Source organism: Coenobita brevimanus, chromosome 52 (genome assembly GCF_032717465.1).
Source record: "Coenobita brevimanus isolate Jiangsu-jjx chromosome 52, ASM3271746v2, whole genome shotgun sequence".
Classification (NCBI taxonomy): domain Eukaryota; kingdom Metazoa; phylum Arthropoda; class Malacostraca; order Decapoda; family Coenobitidae; genus Coenobita; species Coenobita brevimanus.
In genome coordinates this window covers 7944251-7964467 of record NC_137005.1, presented here as the reverse complement: position 1 = coordinate 7964467, position 20217 = coordinate 7944251, and the positions used below count along the sequence as shown (strand labels likewise).

The 20217-nt window shown below is 41.6% G+C and overlaps 1 protein-coding gene across 1 annotated transcript in view; it reads left to right on the top strand.

Moving 5' to 3' along the window:
• LOC145400388 (NFX1-type zinc finger-containing protein 1-like) overlaps positions 1-18709 on the top strand; it is a 37027-nt gene extending 18318 nt beyond the window's left edge. The window contains exons 4-5 of the mRNA XM_080272903.1: positions 2277-2524; positions 15634-18709. Of these exons, the coding sequence (XP_080129029.1) occupies positions 2277-2524; positions 15634-16415 (1030 nt within the window). The 3' untranslated portion in view covers positions 16416-18709. The remainder of the gene's footprint in view (positions 1-2276; positions 2525-15633) is intronic.
• The last annotated feature ends 1508 nt before the right edge of the window (positions 18710-20217 follow it).

Here is a 20217-nt window from a genome sequence, read left to right as displayed (position 1 = left end):
TATAATACTACTCATTTACATTTCTATTTACGTTCTCTATTTTATTTACGTTATTTACATTTCTATTTTATTTACACTGTGTTGTGCACTGTCACTTGAAATAACTTATAAAACTATTTTCCATTGTTCACGTATATTTACATTCATTACTTTCACTTGCTGTTTACACATTATTTACACATTATTTACAATTCCACTTGCACTGTTTTACTCAATAGAAAGATCGTAGTCACTCTTTTATCAATTGTCAGCCCTTTACCTCTTTCCACACGAGGTTTAGTAGGGGGTAAAGGCCACAGAGCCATTTGCATGGGGGTGAAAAAAGGCCTTGAAGTCAGCAAGAAGAAACATACGTCCCCTCACTTCGGAAGATGAGAGTAAACTGATAACGCAGGGCCAGCCTGGAGGCCTGTTTAGGGGTTATTCAGAGTTACCAATATTGGTTCTTGAAACAGCTAAGTCTAGCACTGATATGATTGGCAGGAAATCTAGACAATACATTATAAATTTGGTAGTTCCAGGTGAATGTAAATATCACTTAGGCTTCTCCCTTCCCTCCTTACATGTATATTTATTACGAAAATAGATTAGAGGCCTACTTAGGAGATATATAATCAGAGCTACCAATGTTAAATCTTGAAACAGCTTTGTGTAGCACTGATATGATTGGCAGGAAATCTAGACAATACATTATAAATTAGGTAGTTCCAGGTGAATGTAAATATCACTTAGGCTTCTCCCTTCCCTCCTTACATGTATATTTATTACGAAAATAGATTATACGGCATATTTCAAGGGGAAAAAAACAGCGAAAATTAGCAAACGAGTGCACGTGAGGTGTTGTCAGGTGATAATTAGCCAATTCCAGGTGTATGGCACTCTCACTTACCTTATTTCTTTCTTGTATATATTATTTGGTATAAGAATACGACATAGGGCTTATTTCAATGGATGAAATCAGTGAAAAATTCCAGGGAAGATTTACTTAGCGTAGCATGGCCGGGCAGGCGAGAGGATAGGGTATTGGAGGGGGGGTAGGGAGGGGAGTCAAGAACGGGGAGAAATGGCTAAATTGTCAACAATGGATGGGAGTACAGATGAGATTAGGAGTGCTGACTAGTGTTGGACATTGGCAGTACTGATAGATGATACAAGCCCCCACTTGGAAGCCCGGGTGAATTCAAAATAACACAGAATCACAAAAGCGACGCCCCGTGGTATGATCCCTTGCTCCCAAGCGTCACGAAAGTGACGCCCCGCGGTTAAAAGGTTAAAGTCACTTGCCCATACAACATTTGGACACAACTAAGAAACCACCACCACGGTATACAAACAATACATACGTTCAGTGATGAATTATGCAAGCCCTGCCTGGGCTCCTAACCTCTCCAAAACACACTACAACACTCTACAGACCATACAGAACAAGGCCCTAAAAATAATCACAGGCTGCACAGCTACTACACTCACAGACCGCCTACATCAAGAAACCAAAGTCCTCAAAGTCAAGGATCACCTACACATGAGAGGCACCCAGTTTCTTGCTGCAGCCTCCACAAACCCACAGTATCCACTATATTACATGGCAGCACATCCACCCATGCCAAGGAACATCAAAACAACATCCAACACATGATACCATACACAAATACTGTAATCTCTCCCCCCTCGCCTACCTCAGACCAGCTTCCAGAAGCATATCCACACTCAGATCACTCACCGCTCCATTCAGTCACTTAAAGACAACACACAGCTGCATGCACGGCCTCCTGACAGGGTCCACCTGGCCAGGCTGAGATGTGGGCACCATCCAGCCTTCTTAAGATAACAGAAGAGGCTGGATGACTCCGTCGCTGATGCCTGTCCAGGATGCAACACAGCACCCCATACTATTAAGCACATTATGGAAGACTGCGTTGCACACAATCACCTATGCCAACAACACAACATACACTTTGAGAGCTCTGTGGGAAAGCCTGGTCTCAGCCATGGCCTTCCTAAGGGGCTCGGAACTGCTTGGCCAGACTGCCTAGGGAACAACTACTACTACTACTCTTCTCAATTTTTATACCTTCCCTCCACCAGCTGTCTGCCTTGCTGTAAGTATTTGAGCCATACATACCAGTACTTTATGGAAACTGCCTTGTATTTTGGTACTCATCAGATATTCTCTCATCTATCATAGTTTGTCTGTTACTGTTCTCCCATTTACTTTATTCATTGCAGTACAGTACTATATTTATTAAAGTATTATATTGAGGGTTTATGAATTTCAGATTTGTGTATTTGGAGGACTGTGGTCATACTGTTGAAGCTGAAGGATTAGAAATGTGGCTGAATCAGAAATCTTCTGAGATTGGGATGAAGCGATGTCCCAGGTGCCAGGCTACAATTTATAATAATCGACGCTACCAGAATATTGTACTGGAGACATATGAAACTGTTAAGAAGGTTAAAGCAAAGTTCAACAGCTACTCAAACAAAAATAATATTAAGAGGAGAGATATTGAACTGATATTGCAAGGTAAGTGTTAAATTATTATTTAACTCCACTAACACCTACCAGGTAATACTGTGCTTCTACAGTTTAGCTCTGTATAGTAGCAGAAAATAATAATAGGGGTGGCAAAGTGATTACATATAATGAGAGTGGGTGTTGTTACTAGCTAGCAGGACAATGCTTTGAAGATGCTGTATTTAGATTAGTGTGTCTTCGATTTAGGGGGCCTAATATCAGGAAATTCCATAGGCACTTCCCTGGCTGTTAATCCCAATTGTCTATAGTTTACAAAATAATCCCCACTACCTGTGCAGACAATCTCAGAATTCCACTCTAATTCCTCTGACTAACATGCAGGCCATCATAATAGTGTGTAAAATGGAGCAAAAGAAAAGGGTAGATGGTGTCGACCACCATCCACTCACTTGATGTAGTGCTGCCTATTTCATCCTTCACCTTTATCATTCTTTTTCTGTGCCTGCCCTCCTCACTCTCTATTTCTCCCATCTTTTTGGTCACACTTTAATACTCTTTCCATTTCAGGTGGCATTACATTTAGTGACAAGCTAAATGGTTTCCTGTAAGCCAGGAAACCATTCACAGTGATGGGTAGCAACCTTATATCCAACCCATATGTGTTCACTGTGTGTCAGCAAGTCAGTTGACTGAGGGTTAGTGCCCCTCCCTGTATAATAACTAACTCAAAGTTAAACAAGTACCCATTATGGGATTATGGCGTCTGGCTATAGAGAGAGAGATAAACATGAAAAGATGTGGAATAAATAAAGCATATGGAATAAATAAAGCACTATTAATAGTAGTAGTAGTAAAAGGATATTAATAATAAGAATAATAATGATAATCACCACCACCACCATCACCACCTGGATCTCCTTTCCCACCCTAGGGCAGGGTGAGGAGTGGTTAACGACCACCACCACCACCCAGATCTCCTCTCCCACCCTAGGGCAGGGTGAGGAGTAACAATTCCCGACAGCCCAAATTTGCCCAATCCAATGGGCCATGCTTCCATTCGCTCACAATTCAAGCCCCCAGAATCCTGGCTCTATCTGATACACCAAAAACATTCACCACATTCTGCAGCTTCACTTAAACGTATCTGATAGAGTCAGTGAAATAATAATAATAATAATTAGAATAATGATAATAATAATAATGCTTTAGTGGTAGGTGGGGGCGCTCACCATCCTCTCACTCGATGTAGTTCTGCTCTTGGGTGACTGCCCTTTCCTCTCTTTCCATCTTTTCTTCCTTCCTCTTCTGTCTTTCTTTTCTTCAGTCTTTCCTTTTCCTTCCCTCTGTGAGTGACTCTACACAGAGTGACAAGCCACGTGGTTTTCTGTGCAACAGGAAAGGATTTACAGCACTGGGTGGTAACCATATAACCAAATTGTGGCATCTGGTGGATTAGTGGGTCATTAAGGCGCTCCAGTTGGATTGAGCCTGGGCAGGTTTACATCCAACGGGTGATTGGGGTTTATTGCTCACATAATTCCACCCAGGGATGAGTGAGTCTGGTCACTAATGTTAGAACCAACTTGCCTAGCCCCAGGCTCCTATGCTTCTCATGAGGCAACACAGGAGTAGATGAATGAATGAATTATTGTCCATCCATCCATCCATCATCCAATCCTACATTGCCCCGTGAGGAGCGTAGGAGCCTGGGTCTAGGCAGTTGGTCCCGATATTTAAGTTAATATTGACCAGCCTCACTCATCCCCAAGTGGCATTAGATGGGCAATCAACCCCAACCACCCTTTGGATATAAACCTTCTTCACCGGCTCAATCCAATTCGAGAGCAATAATTGCCCACTAAACCACCAGTCGCCAAAATTTGGCTATATGGTTACCATCCAGCATAGTAAATGGTTTCCTGGTGTACAGGAAACCATTTGGCATGTCACTCATTGTAGAGTCACCCACAGACAGAAGGAAGAGGAAAAAATGAAGGAAAGAAAGACAGAAGAGGGAGTGTAAAGTTACCTGTAGGCAGAAAGATATGGAAAGACACAAGAGGATGGAAGAAAAGAAGGATGGAGGAGAGGAAGGGGCAGACACCCGAGATGAATTATTGTTTTTTTTATCATCATCTCCCACTTTTACCAAGGTGGAGCGATAATGTTTTTGCCCGTGTGTGTGTGTGTGTGTGTGTGTGTTTAATGTGAGGAAGAAGGAACCAAAGGCAACAAGCCTGCAAAACTGTTCTTTCCAAGAGAAAAACAAAATACAAGAGAGCCAAATTCAAGATCCGATCATTTCGAGATGACTGGACACACTGCGTTTGAAAGACTGGAAACCATAGGAAGCGGGAAACACAGACAGAGGGAGACAGTTCCAGAGTTGACCTGTTGCATAAATGAAGGACTGGGAGTAACGGTTACCTCTTGCATTAGAGAGTTGGACAGAAAAGGGATGAGAGTTTGCTGCTAGACGGGTGTACACGCCTGTTGTAGAGATGGAGGAATGCATGCAGACAGTTCAGAGGAGCAGTGACCATTGAAGTAGCGATAGAAAAGAGATAAAGATGCAACAGTGCAACGAAGAGACAGAGGTTGAAGGGAGTCAGTAAGAGGAGGAGAGTTAATGAGATGAAAAGCCTTTGACTCCACCCTATTGAGAAGAGCTGTGTGTGAGGAGCCTCCCCACACATGAGAGTTGTACTCCATGCAGGGGCGGATAAAACCCCTGTATAGAGTCAGCGTTTGTGCAGGGGTAAAGAAGGAATGGAGTCAGCTTAGCACACCCAGTCTCTTGGAGGCAGATTTTACAAGAGATGTAATATGATCTTACCAAGATAAGTCTCGAGTAAATGAAACCCCAAGCATGTTCAAGGATGATGCAGGATTAAGCTGAATATTAATAAACATTACTGGGTATACCTGTGAAAGATTTTGACGGGTTGATAGGTGCAAAAACTGTGTCTTTGATGCATTAAAAACAATCAGATTATTTTTACCCCAGTCAGAGATACGAGCCAAGTCAGTCATTAGGTGTGCCATAGCCTTATCCCTTGTTTGCTGAAGGAACTGCTGAGTTGGACATTGTGGGAATCGAATGGAATGGTGAAGGTTGGAGTCATCAGCGTATGAGTGGATAGGGTTAGATGTACAGCTTTGAAGGTCATTGATGAATAAAAGGAAGAGAGTTGGTGAAAGGACAGAGCCCTGAGGAACACCACTGTTAATAGATCTAGGAGAAGAACGATGGCCGTCTACAACAGTGGCTATAGAATGACCAGAAAGGAAGCTATAGATGAAGGCACAGATAGAAGGATAGAAACCGTGAGAGGGCAGTTTGGAAATTAAAGATTTATGCCAGACTCGATTGAAAGCCTTTGAGATGTCAAGTGCAATGGCAAAGCTTTCGCCAAAGTCCCGAAAAGAGGATGACCAGGAGTCCGAAAGGTAGGTGAGAAGATCACCAGTGGAGCGTCCCTGACGGAACCCATACTGACGATCAGAAAGAAGGTTGTGATAGGAAAGATGCTTTAAAATTTTTCTATTCAGAATTGACTCGAAAACTTTGGAGATACAGGATGTTAAAGCAATTGGACGATAGAGGGTTGGGAATGGTCACCCTTCTTTGGTACTGGCTGACTGAGAGCAAACTTCCAGCAAGAAGGAAAGGTACAAGTTGATAGATAAAGGCAAAAGAGGTTGCCCAGGCAGGGTGTACGCGCAGAAGCACAGTTCTTGAGAACAACAGAGGGACTCCATCAGGCCCATATGCCTTATTAGTATTGAAGCCTGTGATGGCAGAAAATACATCAGCTGAAGAAATTTTAATGTAAGCCATGAGGAAGTCAAAGGGGGGAAGTGATGGAGGAACAGCACTGGAATCATCTAAGGTGGAATTGGAGGTGAAAGTCAGAGCGAAGAGATCTGCTTTATCAGTAGAAGAAATAGCTACAGAGCCATTAGAGTAGAAAAGAGGAAGGAAGGATGATGAGATAAAGTTGTTAGAAAGGTTTTTGGCAAGGTGCCAGAAGGAGCGGGAAGAATTCGAGTTAGAGAGTTGAGAGCATTTAGTACGGATGAAATTATTTTTAGCAGAGCAAAGAACAGACTTAGCACGATTCCGGGCAGAAACGTATAAAAGATGTGATTCAGGGGTGGGCTGGCTCCGGTACCTTTTATAGGACCTCTCCTTGTTGTGGACAGCATTAGAATAAGCGTGATTAAACCAAGGCTTTCGTGCATTAGACAAAGGGTATGAGAAAGGAATGTATGCGTCCATGCCTGAGAGAATAACCTCCGTAATGCGCAAGGCACACCCAGATGGCTCCCAGCCATGGAAGCAATAATCGTTCTAGGGAATATCAAAGAAGTACTGCCTGAGGGCCTCCCAATCTGCAGCTCCAAAGTGCCACAGACAATGTTTCTTTGGTGGGTCCGCAGGCCGTATTGGAACGATAGGACAGGTTAAGGTGATAAGGTTGTGATTGGAGGAGCCCAACGTTCGTTTTGTTTTCGTTTTGTTTCGTTTTTAAAGGCTCCAACATGCTTGCACGTGTCGGCCTTGGTCACCTAATGGCGGCTCTCCACGCTTCATGATCCATTGCAACCTCCCTGTTCAGTCCCTTAACCCTGAGGTCACACTTAATGACCTTGTCTCATGTCTTTCTCGGTCTGCCGCTCATAACCCCACCCCCAATATTAACACTTCTCACCTTCCTCGCCCAATTATCATCCCCCATCCTCTCCACATGTCCAAACCATCTCAATCTACCTCTCCTCATCACAACACCAATACACTCCAGTTCCATCCTACCTCTCAACTCTTCCATCGTAAACCTAGCCCCTCCAGGCCTTGGACGCAGGGACGCACTGCACATCCACCTAATCATTGTCATTTCTGTACGTCTGAGCCGGCGAATATCTTCCTCCTTCACTGCCCAGGCCTCACTACCATACAGCATCACACTCCTAACACAAGCTGCATACAAAGACCCCTTAGCTCGTAGGGAGAGTCCTCTCAATGTTAGAGGAGGCAAGAGCTCCCTGAACTTCCTCCAACCACTTCTCACCCTAGCCACAGAGCTAGCTCCAGCCCCACCTCCAGCTCTTCCACACACTCAAGAGATTCACCAGCAAGTTCAATCCTTTCACATCTGACAATCTCCACCTGCTCATCCTGACACGCCGTACACATAAAATCAGCATTATCTCACAGTCTACCTCTGATACCACTACATCTCTTATGCACCCATTTATCACAAACACCGCACAAGATGGAATTACTTCCCATGCCCTTGTGGCAAACTGCACATGGCCACTCTCCCTCGTCTTTGACAGTACCGCCACCAACCCTAGATATCATCACTTTTGGTTTATCAGCATTTACCCTTAAACCCTTGTACCCCATACCATCTCTCCACTTCCTAAACCTTTTGTCCGCCTCCCTTTCGTTCTCTGCAATCAACACCAAATCATCGGCATACAACAACTCCCACGGGAGTCCGTTTCTAAAGTCACGGGAAAGGACTTCAAGTACCATGATAAACAACATGGAACTCAAGACTGACCCCTGATGCACACCAACATTCATGGAAAACTCATCACTCAAATCTCCATTCACTTTTACCTGGGTGTGAACATCCACATACATAGCCATAACCACCCTAACCAGCCACTCCTCCAAGCACAGCTTTCTCATTGCCCACTTCACCACCTCTCTAGGGACTCTGTCAAAGGACTTTTCCAAATCAACAAAAACAAAATAAAGATCCCTTCTCCTACCAATATATTTTTCCTGAAGCCGTCGAACAGTGAATATAGCATCAGTGGTCCCCCTACCTGGCATAAACCCAAACTACATCTCATCAATATTCACTCTTTCTCTAATCATACCTTCTAAAACTCTCTCCATTACCTTCATTATCTGATCTAAAAGCTTTATACCTCTATAATTTCCTCTTTCCAGGGCATCACCCTTCCTTTTATACACATTTACAATTACACTTTTCAGCCAGTCATCTGGGACAACACACTCGTAAATAATCCTATTTATCAGGTCAGTGACTAACTTCACCCCTATATCGCCTGAGGCCTTCAACATTTCGGCAGTCAACCCAGACACACCCGCTGCCTTCCCCACCTTCATCCTGCCTATTGCCTCATTCACAGTAGCAGCATCAGTCAAAGGCCAAGGGCCAGACACTGGATCTGCTGGCTCCAAACCTTCCTTGTCCCAGTCAAACTCCTCATTCAACAACCGGTTATAATGTTATCTCCATGCATCTTTAATATCCTCACTGTTCACCACTACCCTTCCTTCATCATTCTTCACACACTGTTCACCTATAATATCCCGATTATCCCTCTTCACCTGACCTGCAGAAACATTAGTTGTGAGGAAGAGGTCATATATATGTGTGTGTGTGTGTGTGTGTGTGTGTGTTACCATTGTAATTCATGAACGGCTTGAGCTTTCAACATGAAACCTTCAGGGTATCAAGATATGGCCAAAATCTTGGACAGGTCAACTAGTTTTTATTGCTTGCCTTTAGCACTGTGGTAGGTGGTGGCGACCATCATCCACTCACTTGATATAGTGCTGCCTACTACTTCCTTAGCCTTTACCATTCTTTTTCTGTGCCTGCCCTCCTCTCTTTCTATTTCTCCCATCTTTCCTGTCACTTCTTATTGCTTTTCTTTCCCTTACAGGTGGCTTTACATCGAGTGACAAGCCAAATGGTTTCATGTAAGCCAAGAAACCATTTACAATGGTGGGTGGTAACCATATAACCAGACCATACGTGCTCCCTACATGTCAACAAGTGGGTTGGTGGAGGGTTAGTGCCCCTCCCCGTAAAACAAATAACTCAAAGTCAAATGACCACCCCTTACTGGATTATGGCGTCTGGCAATAGAAAGATGGCCTTTAGCACCATTATATCTCATGAACCTCTTGAGCTATCAACATGAAATCTTCAGAGTACTGTATCAAGATATGGCCAAAATCTTGGATGAGTTCAAAAATGGGCACATGGGGTCATTATTGTGGCGGGTGATTAGCAGTCGGCTCCCGAATGCATTTCTTTCTTTATTATTATTATTATTATCATTAATATTAGTAATCCAAGGGGTGGTTGGGGTTATTGCTCACGTAATGCCACTCGGGTGAATGAGGCTGGTCACTCACATCTTAAATGTCAGGACCAACTTGCCTAGCCCCGGACTCCTACACTCCTCATGGAACAATGTAGGATTGGATGATGGATGGATGGATTATTATCTAATCCTGTGTTGCCCCATGAGGAGCGTAGACTCCTCGGGGCTGGGCAAGTTGGTCCAGACATTTAACCCGATGAGGTTTTTGGGCCGGGCAGATAATGTCTGTGCTAGAGTCAGCTGCTCTGGAGGTGACCCACATCTTCGCACCGTGATATATATATGTTTTAATTATTGCTCTGCGTAAATACACTTTTCATGATAGAATGTTGGTTTTGGTGTCATTTCAAAGCTGAATAGTTGTCTATCTATCTATTGCCAGACGCTTCAATCCTGTTTGGGGTGGCCACAAACAAATCGCCTCCAAGTCGCCCTGTCCCCCGCCATTTCACTGCCCTGTTCCCAACTCACACCCCCCTCTCTCATATACCTCTCCACCCCATCTCTCCATCTCATCCTCGGCCTCCCCCTCCCTCTTCCCCCCTCCACCTCACTCACATACACTCTCTTCGTCAGTCTTTCACCCTCCATCCTCTCCACATGGCCAAACCACCTCAGTTTGTTCCTCATAACGCTTCCTATCACATCCACATCAACACAACAATGCTCTTTTATATCCTCATTCGTCAGCCTGTCTCTCCATGTGACTCCACAGGCTCCTCTTAAATAACTCATTTCCACTGCTCTCACTCTTGACTTGTGTCCTTCCAACAACGTCCAAGCTTCACTTCCGTACGTTAGAGTTGGTATCACAATACTGACATGTAGCAACTTTTTCATTTCCATGCTCACTTCCCTGTTTCTTATCACTGCTTTCAAGGAACCATCAACCTTTCTTCCCTGCTGTACCCTTTCAAGCACTTCACCCTCCAAACCTCCATCCTTACTCATCACACTACCCAAGTACTTAAACGTACTCACATTTTCCAATTCCTCACCATCCAACCTCACTGTACATTCACTGACTTCACCTCTCTCAAAGACCATCACTTTACTCTTCCCTACATTCACCTTTAGATTCCGTTTCTTACACACTCTCCCAAACTCATCCACCAAGCCTTGCAGCTCCCCTTCGTCTTCATTCAACAACACTATCTTCTGCAAACAACAGTACAGGGAGTTTCCAAACACTATCCTCTCTCACCAGGGCCCACTCCAACATCCACTACCTTACCTTGTACCTCTTTTATTACCCCATCCATGTACAGATTGAACAACCATGGAGACATGACACATCCCTGTTTCAACCCAACTTTCAAAGAGAAATATTCACTTAGTTCACCATCCACCCACACTGCAGCCTTTGCAGCATCGTACATACTCTTCACAGCATTCAACAACTTCCCATCTATTCCATATATTCTTCACACTTTCCACAATCCTTGTCTATCCACCATGCCATATGCTTTCTCCAAATCCATGAAATCTGCATTCAACTTCTTTCCCTTCTCTAGAAACTTTTCCACTAAAGATCTAAGAATGAATATCTGATCTACACAACCTCTTCCCTTCCTAAAGCCTCCCTGTTCTTCTCCAACTAATTTCTCTGTTCTTTCTCTAACTCTGTCAGTAGGTATCCTACCTTACACTTTTCCTATTATACTAAGAAGACAAATGCCCCTATGATTACCACACACTTCTTTTTCCCCCTTTTCCTTTGTACAAGGGAATAATTATACCTGACTTCCAATCCTCCGGGACTCTACCTTCCTCCCAGGCCAATCTGCGTATCTTCCACATCCATTCTACTACTATCTCTCCCCCATGCTTCAGCATTTCACCACACACTCCATCAATTCCTAGGGCTTTCCCCTATTTAACTTTCTTCATTGCTTTCACAACTTCTATCCTACTGATTTCTTCCTGTCTTCTCACCTCCCTCCTTCTCCCAGTTGTACTTTACATAAGTATATTAAAAAAAGGAAAAAAAAAAAAAAAGTCAGAATGTTGAGTTGAAGTTGATGGAAACCAACAATTTTATACCTTGCTGTAGAAAAATGTTTGGGAAAAAAAAAAAAATAATAATAAAGGTATAGAAGTCCCTCATTTATCCGGACTTGCAGTATCCGGACTTGTTCATTATCTGGATGCTGGACCATGGCTTTATTAAACCATTATCTGAATTTATTTGCTATTATCCGGACATAAAAGTCCCCGAGAACTTCAGCCGGCCAGCCGACATGTTCAAACATTCGGTATCATGCCTGCTGGGCTTGAGCTGTGAGTTGGAAGTAGTCTGTAGCCCACAACCAGAGCTAAAATGTCCATTCGCCCCTGTACTGAATGGTCAAAGTCAAGCGCTCGTCCAGTCACTCTCAATGAACCTCCAGCACCCAAGTAATTTGACTGTAACCCGCAAACGGTGTCAAAACATCTGTACGCATCCCCACTGAATGTCCAATGTCGCGTGGCCATTGAGCTAAGTCTTCCTCAACTGCCACCACCATCAAACACAGACCACAAGCCATGAGTACATGTTCGATGACAGCGGCTGTCCTTCTTTCAACTGAACATCCAATTTTGTCCGGTCACTGGGCTAAGTCTTTCCCAACTGCCACCGCCATCGAACACAGACCACAAGCCATGAATACATGTTCGGTGACAGCAGCTGTCTGCCTCTCTACTGAACATTCAAAGTCACCCGGTCACTGTGAGTTGTGTTTCTGCATGGCCACTTGGGGTCTAACAAACTGCAAGCCATGAGTAAATGTATGGCAAAAGGGCCCATCTGCATCGTGACAGAAGGGTGAAAATCCTGCCCACAGTCACGCTTCTCCCCTCCTCCCATGCCTCCTCCATACCTTCCCTGCTGGCCCCTCATTTCTTTAGTTCCTACCTTCCTCCCAGATGATAACACTGAATCGTGAGTTTTTACATTTTTTTGCAATTATTGGACCACTATTGGTCGTATCGAAATTCTGCAAAATCCACAAGAAAGCTAACGAAATTCTGCGTCTAAACATATACTTAACACTTGGAAGGTGTTGGCAAAATTTTGCACTAGGATGGTGAGAAGACTATAGGAAGGTACGGTAAGTTTTACTTCTGAACACTTTATCCTCACTGCATTTCTGTAATTTTACTTATCAATTTTATGTGCTTTTATTAGTTAATCTTATAGTTTAAACACCAGCAAAGATGGTGGTATATGATTAATTGCAATATAACCAATTTCTGGTAGCATAGTTGTCTTTTTTTTTTTTTTTTTTTTTTTTTTTTTTTTTTTTTAAAGCCCCGGAAGCAATCACTCATCACAGATAACTGATTTTCAAACCGTCTTCAGTTTTTTTGTAGATTTTTGCTAGTTATGCATTGCTTTCTTGATGTTTAGCATTGGTATAAATAATCCTGTGTGTGTTTTTATGTCTATACATCAAAGTGACTGGAAAACAGCTCCAAAATTAGGAGGGGTGCTGTACATACAGTAATGTATAGGTGGGGTGTTTTTTGGCTTTCAGTGTTTTTTTTTTTTTCATGATTTTGGTGGTGTTTATCATTACGTTGGATATTTCTATGTGTGTTTTGATGTCAAAATATGGCAGAATGACTGGAAAACACTGCTAAAATAAGGAGGGGTACTTTACACACAGTAATGTATAGGTAGGGTTTTTTTTAAGTTTTCAGTGTTTTTCTGCATGGTTTTCTTGGTGTTTAGCATTACTTTGGATATTCTTGTGTGTTTTGATGTCTAAATATGACAGAATGACTGGAAAACACCGCTAAATTAGGCATAGTTATTGTACAGATAGGTTAGGTATTGTTGGAGGTTGGCTATAGGTAGGGTCTGGGTATAGTAGGGGAATAGTATTCATTATCCGGATCTTGCCACTACCCGGACATGCCTTTGGCTTTATTATGTGGTAGGTGGGGACGCTCACAATCCACTCACTTGATGTAGTGCTGCTGTCAGGTGTCTACCCTTTCCTCTCCTCCATCCTTCTTTCCTTCCATCCTCTTCTGTCTTCCTTTCCTTTATTCTTTCCTTGTCTTTCTGCCTACAGGGTAATTTTACACTCCCTCTTTTGTCTTTCTTTCCTTCCATTCTTTCCTCCTCCTCCTGCCTGTGGTTGACTCTACACTGAGTGACAAGCCAAATGGTTTCCTGTACACCAGGAAACCATTTACTGCACTGGGTGGTAACCATATAACCAAATTTTGGCGCTTGGTGGTTTAGTGGGTAATCATTGCGCTCCAGTCGGATTGAGCCGGTGAAGGTTTATATCCAAGAGGTGGTTGGGGTTGATTGCTCATGTAATGCCACTCAGGGATGAATGAGGCTGGTCACTCTCATCTTAAATGTCGGGACCAACTGCCTATCCCTGGGCTCTTACGCTCCACATGGGGCAGTGTAGGATTGGATGTTGGATGGATATGTGAGGGTTTACTGTATATAAATCTGGTTTAAACCATGCAAAACTACAATTTATAACCTTCACAAAGCTACGTACTGTATATTATGGTAATGTCTGCATTTTATTATGCAGTAAAGCAAAAGGAAAAAAATGCACAATTTTTCATGATTCTCTGTTGTGTATTTGCTTCACGATTTTTTCTTTGATCAGTCAGTGTAAATACACTTTTTATGATAGGTTGCTGGTTGTGGTGTTATTTTGAAGCTGAGTAGTTGTACTTTATAATAGTATTTTCAAAAAAGGGAAACAAAGAAATTAAAAAATCATAATGACGAGTTGAACTTAGACGAAAACCAAAATTTTTATACCTTGCCATAGATATTCGACAAAAAAGAAAAAATATATAAATCTGGTTTAAACTATTCAAAACTACAATAAAACACCTCTACAATGATATATAGATTATGGTTATTTCTGCATTTCATTTCAAGGAAAAGCAACAGGAAATAGATGCACAATTTTTTGTATTCTTGGCTCCATACCTGTATTTCTTGGCTTCATACCTGTATTTGCTTTGTGAACTTTTTCTTTGATCAGCCAGTTTAAATACATTTTTGATGATAGAAGGCTGGTGGTGGTGTCATTTTAATGATGAATAGTTGTACATTATCGTAGTAGGTTCAGAAATGGAAAACAAAATAAAAAGTCAAAATGACCAGTTGAAGTTAAAAATTTTATACCATTCTGTAGAAAAATGTTCGCCAAGAATAAAGTAATAAAGTAACAAAGCCATGAGTCATACCAGCTGCACAGTACATGCTGTGCATAGAGTAAGCATTCCTCCACATCATGCCCGAGTCTCTTTGTTATGATGTAAACGCAATTTATAGTGAATATTTTACGAAAGTATTGTAAAATGATGAGTAAATTTGTCATCGGAATTTCTGAGGTTGGTTTTGAAATGATGCCAAAAAGCATCATTGGAATCTCGAAGGGTTAAGATGAGAGCGACCAGCCTCATTCATTCTTGAGTGGCATTAAGTGAGCAGTAAACCCCAACCATCCCCTGGATATAAACCTGCAGACTCGCCCTACTGGACCACCTTAATTACCCGCTAAACCACTAGGTGCCATAATTTGGTTTTATGGTTACCACCCAGCATAATAAATGGTTTCCTGGTGTACAGGAAACCATTTGGTATGTTACTCAGTGTAGAGTCACCCATAGACAGAAGGAAGAGGAAAGAATGAAGGAAGGAAGAGAGGAAAGGGCAGTCACCTGTGAGCAGCACTACATGGAGTGAGTGGATGATGAGTGCCCCCACCTACCGCACTATTGTTATTTATTTATTATTTTTATTACTATTTTGTGGCAAATGATGATAATAGCATACTGTCAGATATTAGGTTATTGGATAGTTTAGTGTTGCCATTGATTGTCAGATAGAAAGTTATACCTTTATGCTCATCATATTGAAGGATATAGCTGACATTGGTACATCAGCATGTACATAATAATATATTTGTTAGTAATGAATTAATGTGTTTTAGCTTTTCTCAAGTTTTTTTTTTCTTTTTTCTTTATAGATCGTCGATTTGGTGTTTACTTCACAACTTATGCCAAAAAGATTACAGTTACTCTTGGTGTTGGACCCACAAATCGCCGGAAGAAACAGAAATTTTTGAGTGATGGAGAACTGAAGCTCTTATATTTCCAAGCTCAAGTGCTGAAGAAAGCTGTAAGTATTTTGCAAGAGTCTGAAGAAAAAGATGGGGCTTCTCAAAACAGAAGTGGTATTTCTTACAGGTTTGATATGCAAAAGGTACCAAAGTTTAATAAAGTCTTGAAAGCAAACATTGATACCATACTAGAGAGAGTGATGCAGCAGACTGTAACAATTGCACCTCAGATGATGAAAGAGGTAAGTTATGAGCTACAGCGACAGATGATCCTTCCTGCTTATTGGAAGTTCCAAGAAAAAGTTGCTGGTAACTGTAATGAGAAATTGTTGATGGTTAAAGGAAGGTTAGAGAAACTAATGGATCCTACAGTAATATTTGATGAAGAACTTGACAAGAAAGTCCGTAATGAATTGAAAGCAAGTGAGGAATATTTTGGTGGGCTTGGCATCAGTGACAGTGAAAGGGTTATGATTGTACAGGCTGTTGGTCTGAAACAAGGACATTGGTTCAAGTGCCCTAATGGACATATTTATTGTATTGGAGAATGTGGTGGAGCAACTCAACAGAGCACTTGTCCTGATTGTAAAGCTCCTATTGGAGGTGTGGATCATAGATTGGTAAGTGGTAATGCTCTTGCATCAGAGATGGATAGAGCCAGTGCACCAGCATATCCATCAATGAGGTAAAGGAGAGATTCAGTCAAAAAGTGTTTACAGGTAGTTTTATATATCAAAATTGCAAAGCTGCATCTGTTACATAGTTCCAGTATCTTTTGATTAAAAGCTTCACCATTATTAGCACCTAATACGTATATACATGCAATACCCATCTAACATAGTGGAGAGGGATGCATTTCAAGTGGTGGCACTGATATAGCTGAAAAGAACTGCCAGTTATACAAACATCCCTCAGCTTCTTAAAAGCAAGGAGAGGATGATGATGTACCACAGAAGAATGACAGTTTCATCCCGCTGTCTACTAGGTTCATGTCCAGATGAGCTTCCACAGCAACAGCAGAGTGTACTGTACCCTTTACCATCCACTTGTGTCCTGTCTTCCAACCCATCCCATATATCCCCTCCCACCTAAATATTGATTACAGTACAAAAATGTTCTCCCAAATTTGTGGTCGTAAAAATTTTCTACTTATTTTTTGCACATGACTTGTAGAGGTTTAATATTCTGTAGCAGTACCATACAAATTCCAGAACTAATTCAGCAATGCTTTGTGATAGCTACATCATTCACTGCTTATTATGAGAGTTATGATCATGCATGCTGTGATATTTTTGATTATATAATTGTACATTGATTTTAAGAGTGGTGCATTTCAGTGCTTTCCTTATAAGACAGTTTTCTGATGCATGCAAGGATATAAAGAGGGAGCTCTTGTGCTGTGTGTTTGTGTAGTGCAGTAGCCATACTGTCCTCATAGTTTCTTTAAGATTCCCAGTGGTCTGGTGAGTTAAAGCACTCCAGCTGGTTGTGATCCATGGTGGTCTGCCTCCACAGGTGGTTTGGGTTTACTGCTCATGTTGACCAACGTGTCACTTATGTCTTCATTGCCTGGAGTATAGCCTAACCACATGCATTTAATGTGGTAATACTGGATTGGATGTTGAATGGATGGGGTGGGTTGTAGACAGTACTTTTGTGTTTATTTGTGCATACTTATATAGTAATGTTCTGATGACTAATTCGGCTATTATAATTGCTGCGTTAGTGCAACTGCAGATACTAAACGTCCTGAAAATAACTCCAGAAGCACAATGCAGTGTTTATAGTTAGAATTGTACAGAATATGATTTTCTTAATTCTTCTACCTACTGCTTCTTGAAAAGCAATACTGTACAGTATTATGTAAGTTTAATAACTCAGAGAAAAATATATGTAGTAAAAACAGTGTATCTTTAGAGTAAAGTTTTGCAGGTAAACATTATTATTATTACCCAGTCAGATTGAGCCGTTGAAGGTTTATATCCAAGAGATGGTTGGGGTTGATTGCTCATGTAATGCCACTCAGGGATGAGTGAGGCTGGTCACTCTCATCTTAAATGTTGGGACCAACTGCCTAGCCCCGGGCTCCTACGTTCCTCATGGGGCAATGTAGGATTTGATGATGGATGGATTATTATTATTTTATTATGATTATTATTATTATTGTTATGGTGGTAGGTGGGGATGTTCACCATCCACTCACTTGATGTAATGCTGCTCTCAGGTGACTGCCCTTTCCACTTTTCCTTCCTTCTTTCCATCCTTTCTCTTCTGTCTTTCTTTCCTTTATTCTCTCCTCTTCCTTCTGTCTGTGGGTGACTCTGCACTGACAAGCCAAATGGTTTTCTGTACACCAGGAAACCATTTACTATGCTGGGTGGTAACCATATAACCAAATTGTGGCACCTGGTGGTTTAGTGGGTAATTTATGTGCTCCAGTTGGATTGAGCCTGGGCAGGTTTATATCAAAGGGGTGGTTGGGGTTTATTGCTCTTGTAATGGCACTTAGGGATGAGTGAGGCTGGTTACTCTCCTAATAGATGTCAGGACCAACTTGCCCAGCCCCGGACTTTTACGCTCCTCATGGGGCAACACTGGATTAGATGATGATTATAATTATACAGTATTATTATTGTTATTATTATTATTATTTGTATAAAAGTAGTAGTTGATAATTATATGTCTATAACAAATGATAAGCTATAAGTTAGATACATCTTCTGTAATACTGAACTGATTCTGTGTTTACATTAATACTTGTAGGCTATTAATAATTTTGTTTGGAATGATTGTTAAATACTTCATTGAAAGAACTGTTATTGTGGATTTTATTTTAGCCCATAAAGTAATTAGTACAGTAATGTGTTAATTATGCATGATAGTTACAGTATGGTATGGTAAGCCACTTGATCTTTTTAAATAATTAAATGTATATTTAACAATACTATTGTTATGCACAGGTACAAATTATACTGGGTATGCACACCCTTGTGTTTTAATATAAGGAAATAAAAATTAATAACAAATATCTGAAAAGTGATTATTAGTGAGATGTGAGTAACTGATAACTATTAAGCATCATTGATGGTGAATTTATGATAATTAGATTGAGTAATGGAATCTTCTTGGTGCATGTCCAAGTGACACTTGGGAGGACCAAAGTCAAAAGTGAGAGCATTGGGAAATACAGTAAGTTGTTTGAGAGGAGCATGTTGACTTACATGGAGAGAGAGAGAGAGGGGAAGTGAGGAGGAGAGGAGAGGAGGGGATGAGTTGCACAAGCAGAGAGGAGAGGGAGATAGTGGATGGGAAGAGATGAAAGAGTGAGCAGAAAGGAGGGAGAGGACAAGAGTGGCAGAAGAGGGGAAAGGATAGGAAGAAGATGAGATGTGATGAGATAAGAAAGGGAAATAGTGGATGGAAAGAGAGGAGAGGGTGGAAGAGAGCAAACAAAAGAGAGGCAAGGATAAAAAGAGAGATGATGATAGATAAGAGATGCGTGGAGAAAAGATGAGCAAAGTAGAGCAATGGATAAAATGAAAGGAGAGGAAGGGGGCTAGAGGAGAAAGTGGTAGAAAGGAGTTTGGTTCAAGAGGAGGAGCAAGAGAGGTTTTTCATAGAGAGAGGAGAAAAAGAGAAAAAGAACACCCACAAGTCTCCCGCCACACCTGTACTTCACATCACATGCATTCTTTCAATCGGTTGAATAAATAATTATATCAGATAAAAATTTTATGTTCTGTAATGATCTATGGTCAAGTGTGAGACTGCAGAATCCAGTATCTGAAAAGCTGGGCAGCCACACTACCATTAGCAGAATGTGTGATAAGTGCCAAGCCTGACTGAACCTGTGAAACCCATATGTGCTGGAATAAACATCAGCTAGTGCTTGCCATAAATGAATGATAAACAACTAGAGATTAATAAATTGCATTCTGTAGTTAGGTAGATACCCAAGTTCCAAATCTGATCAAACCCACAAACCTTCTTCATTTTAAGCCCATTCAAAGGCCAACTTGCGTACGTCACATCATTTTCATGTATGTAGTATCTTGATAGCAAACAAAGACAGTTGGGTGGATCACCGGTAACATAGGCCCATCAGACGCTGTGTTGCACACCGTATTATTGTCTTGTGCAGTATGCTGCAAATTAGTGATGGGTTGATAGTTGATGGAGACAAAGATAAGTGCTGCAGAAACAGTTTTAATTCCTCAAAGCATGTACTACATGATAGGCCTACACAAACAGTACCTGCACATGTCAGTAAGATTCTGTATACAGTATGTAGTAATGGAGAGAGAGACAGACTTGTGTCCCTCCAGCAAGGTCCTAGCTTCACTTCCATACGTTAGAGTTGGTATCACAACACTATCGTACAGTAATTTTTTCACCTCCGTGCTCACTTACCTGTTACTTATCACTGCTTTCAAAGAACCAACAACATTTCATCCTTGTTGTACCCTTTCAAGCACTTCACCCTCAAAGCTT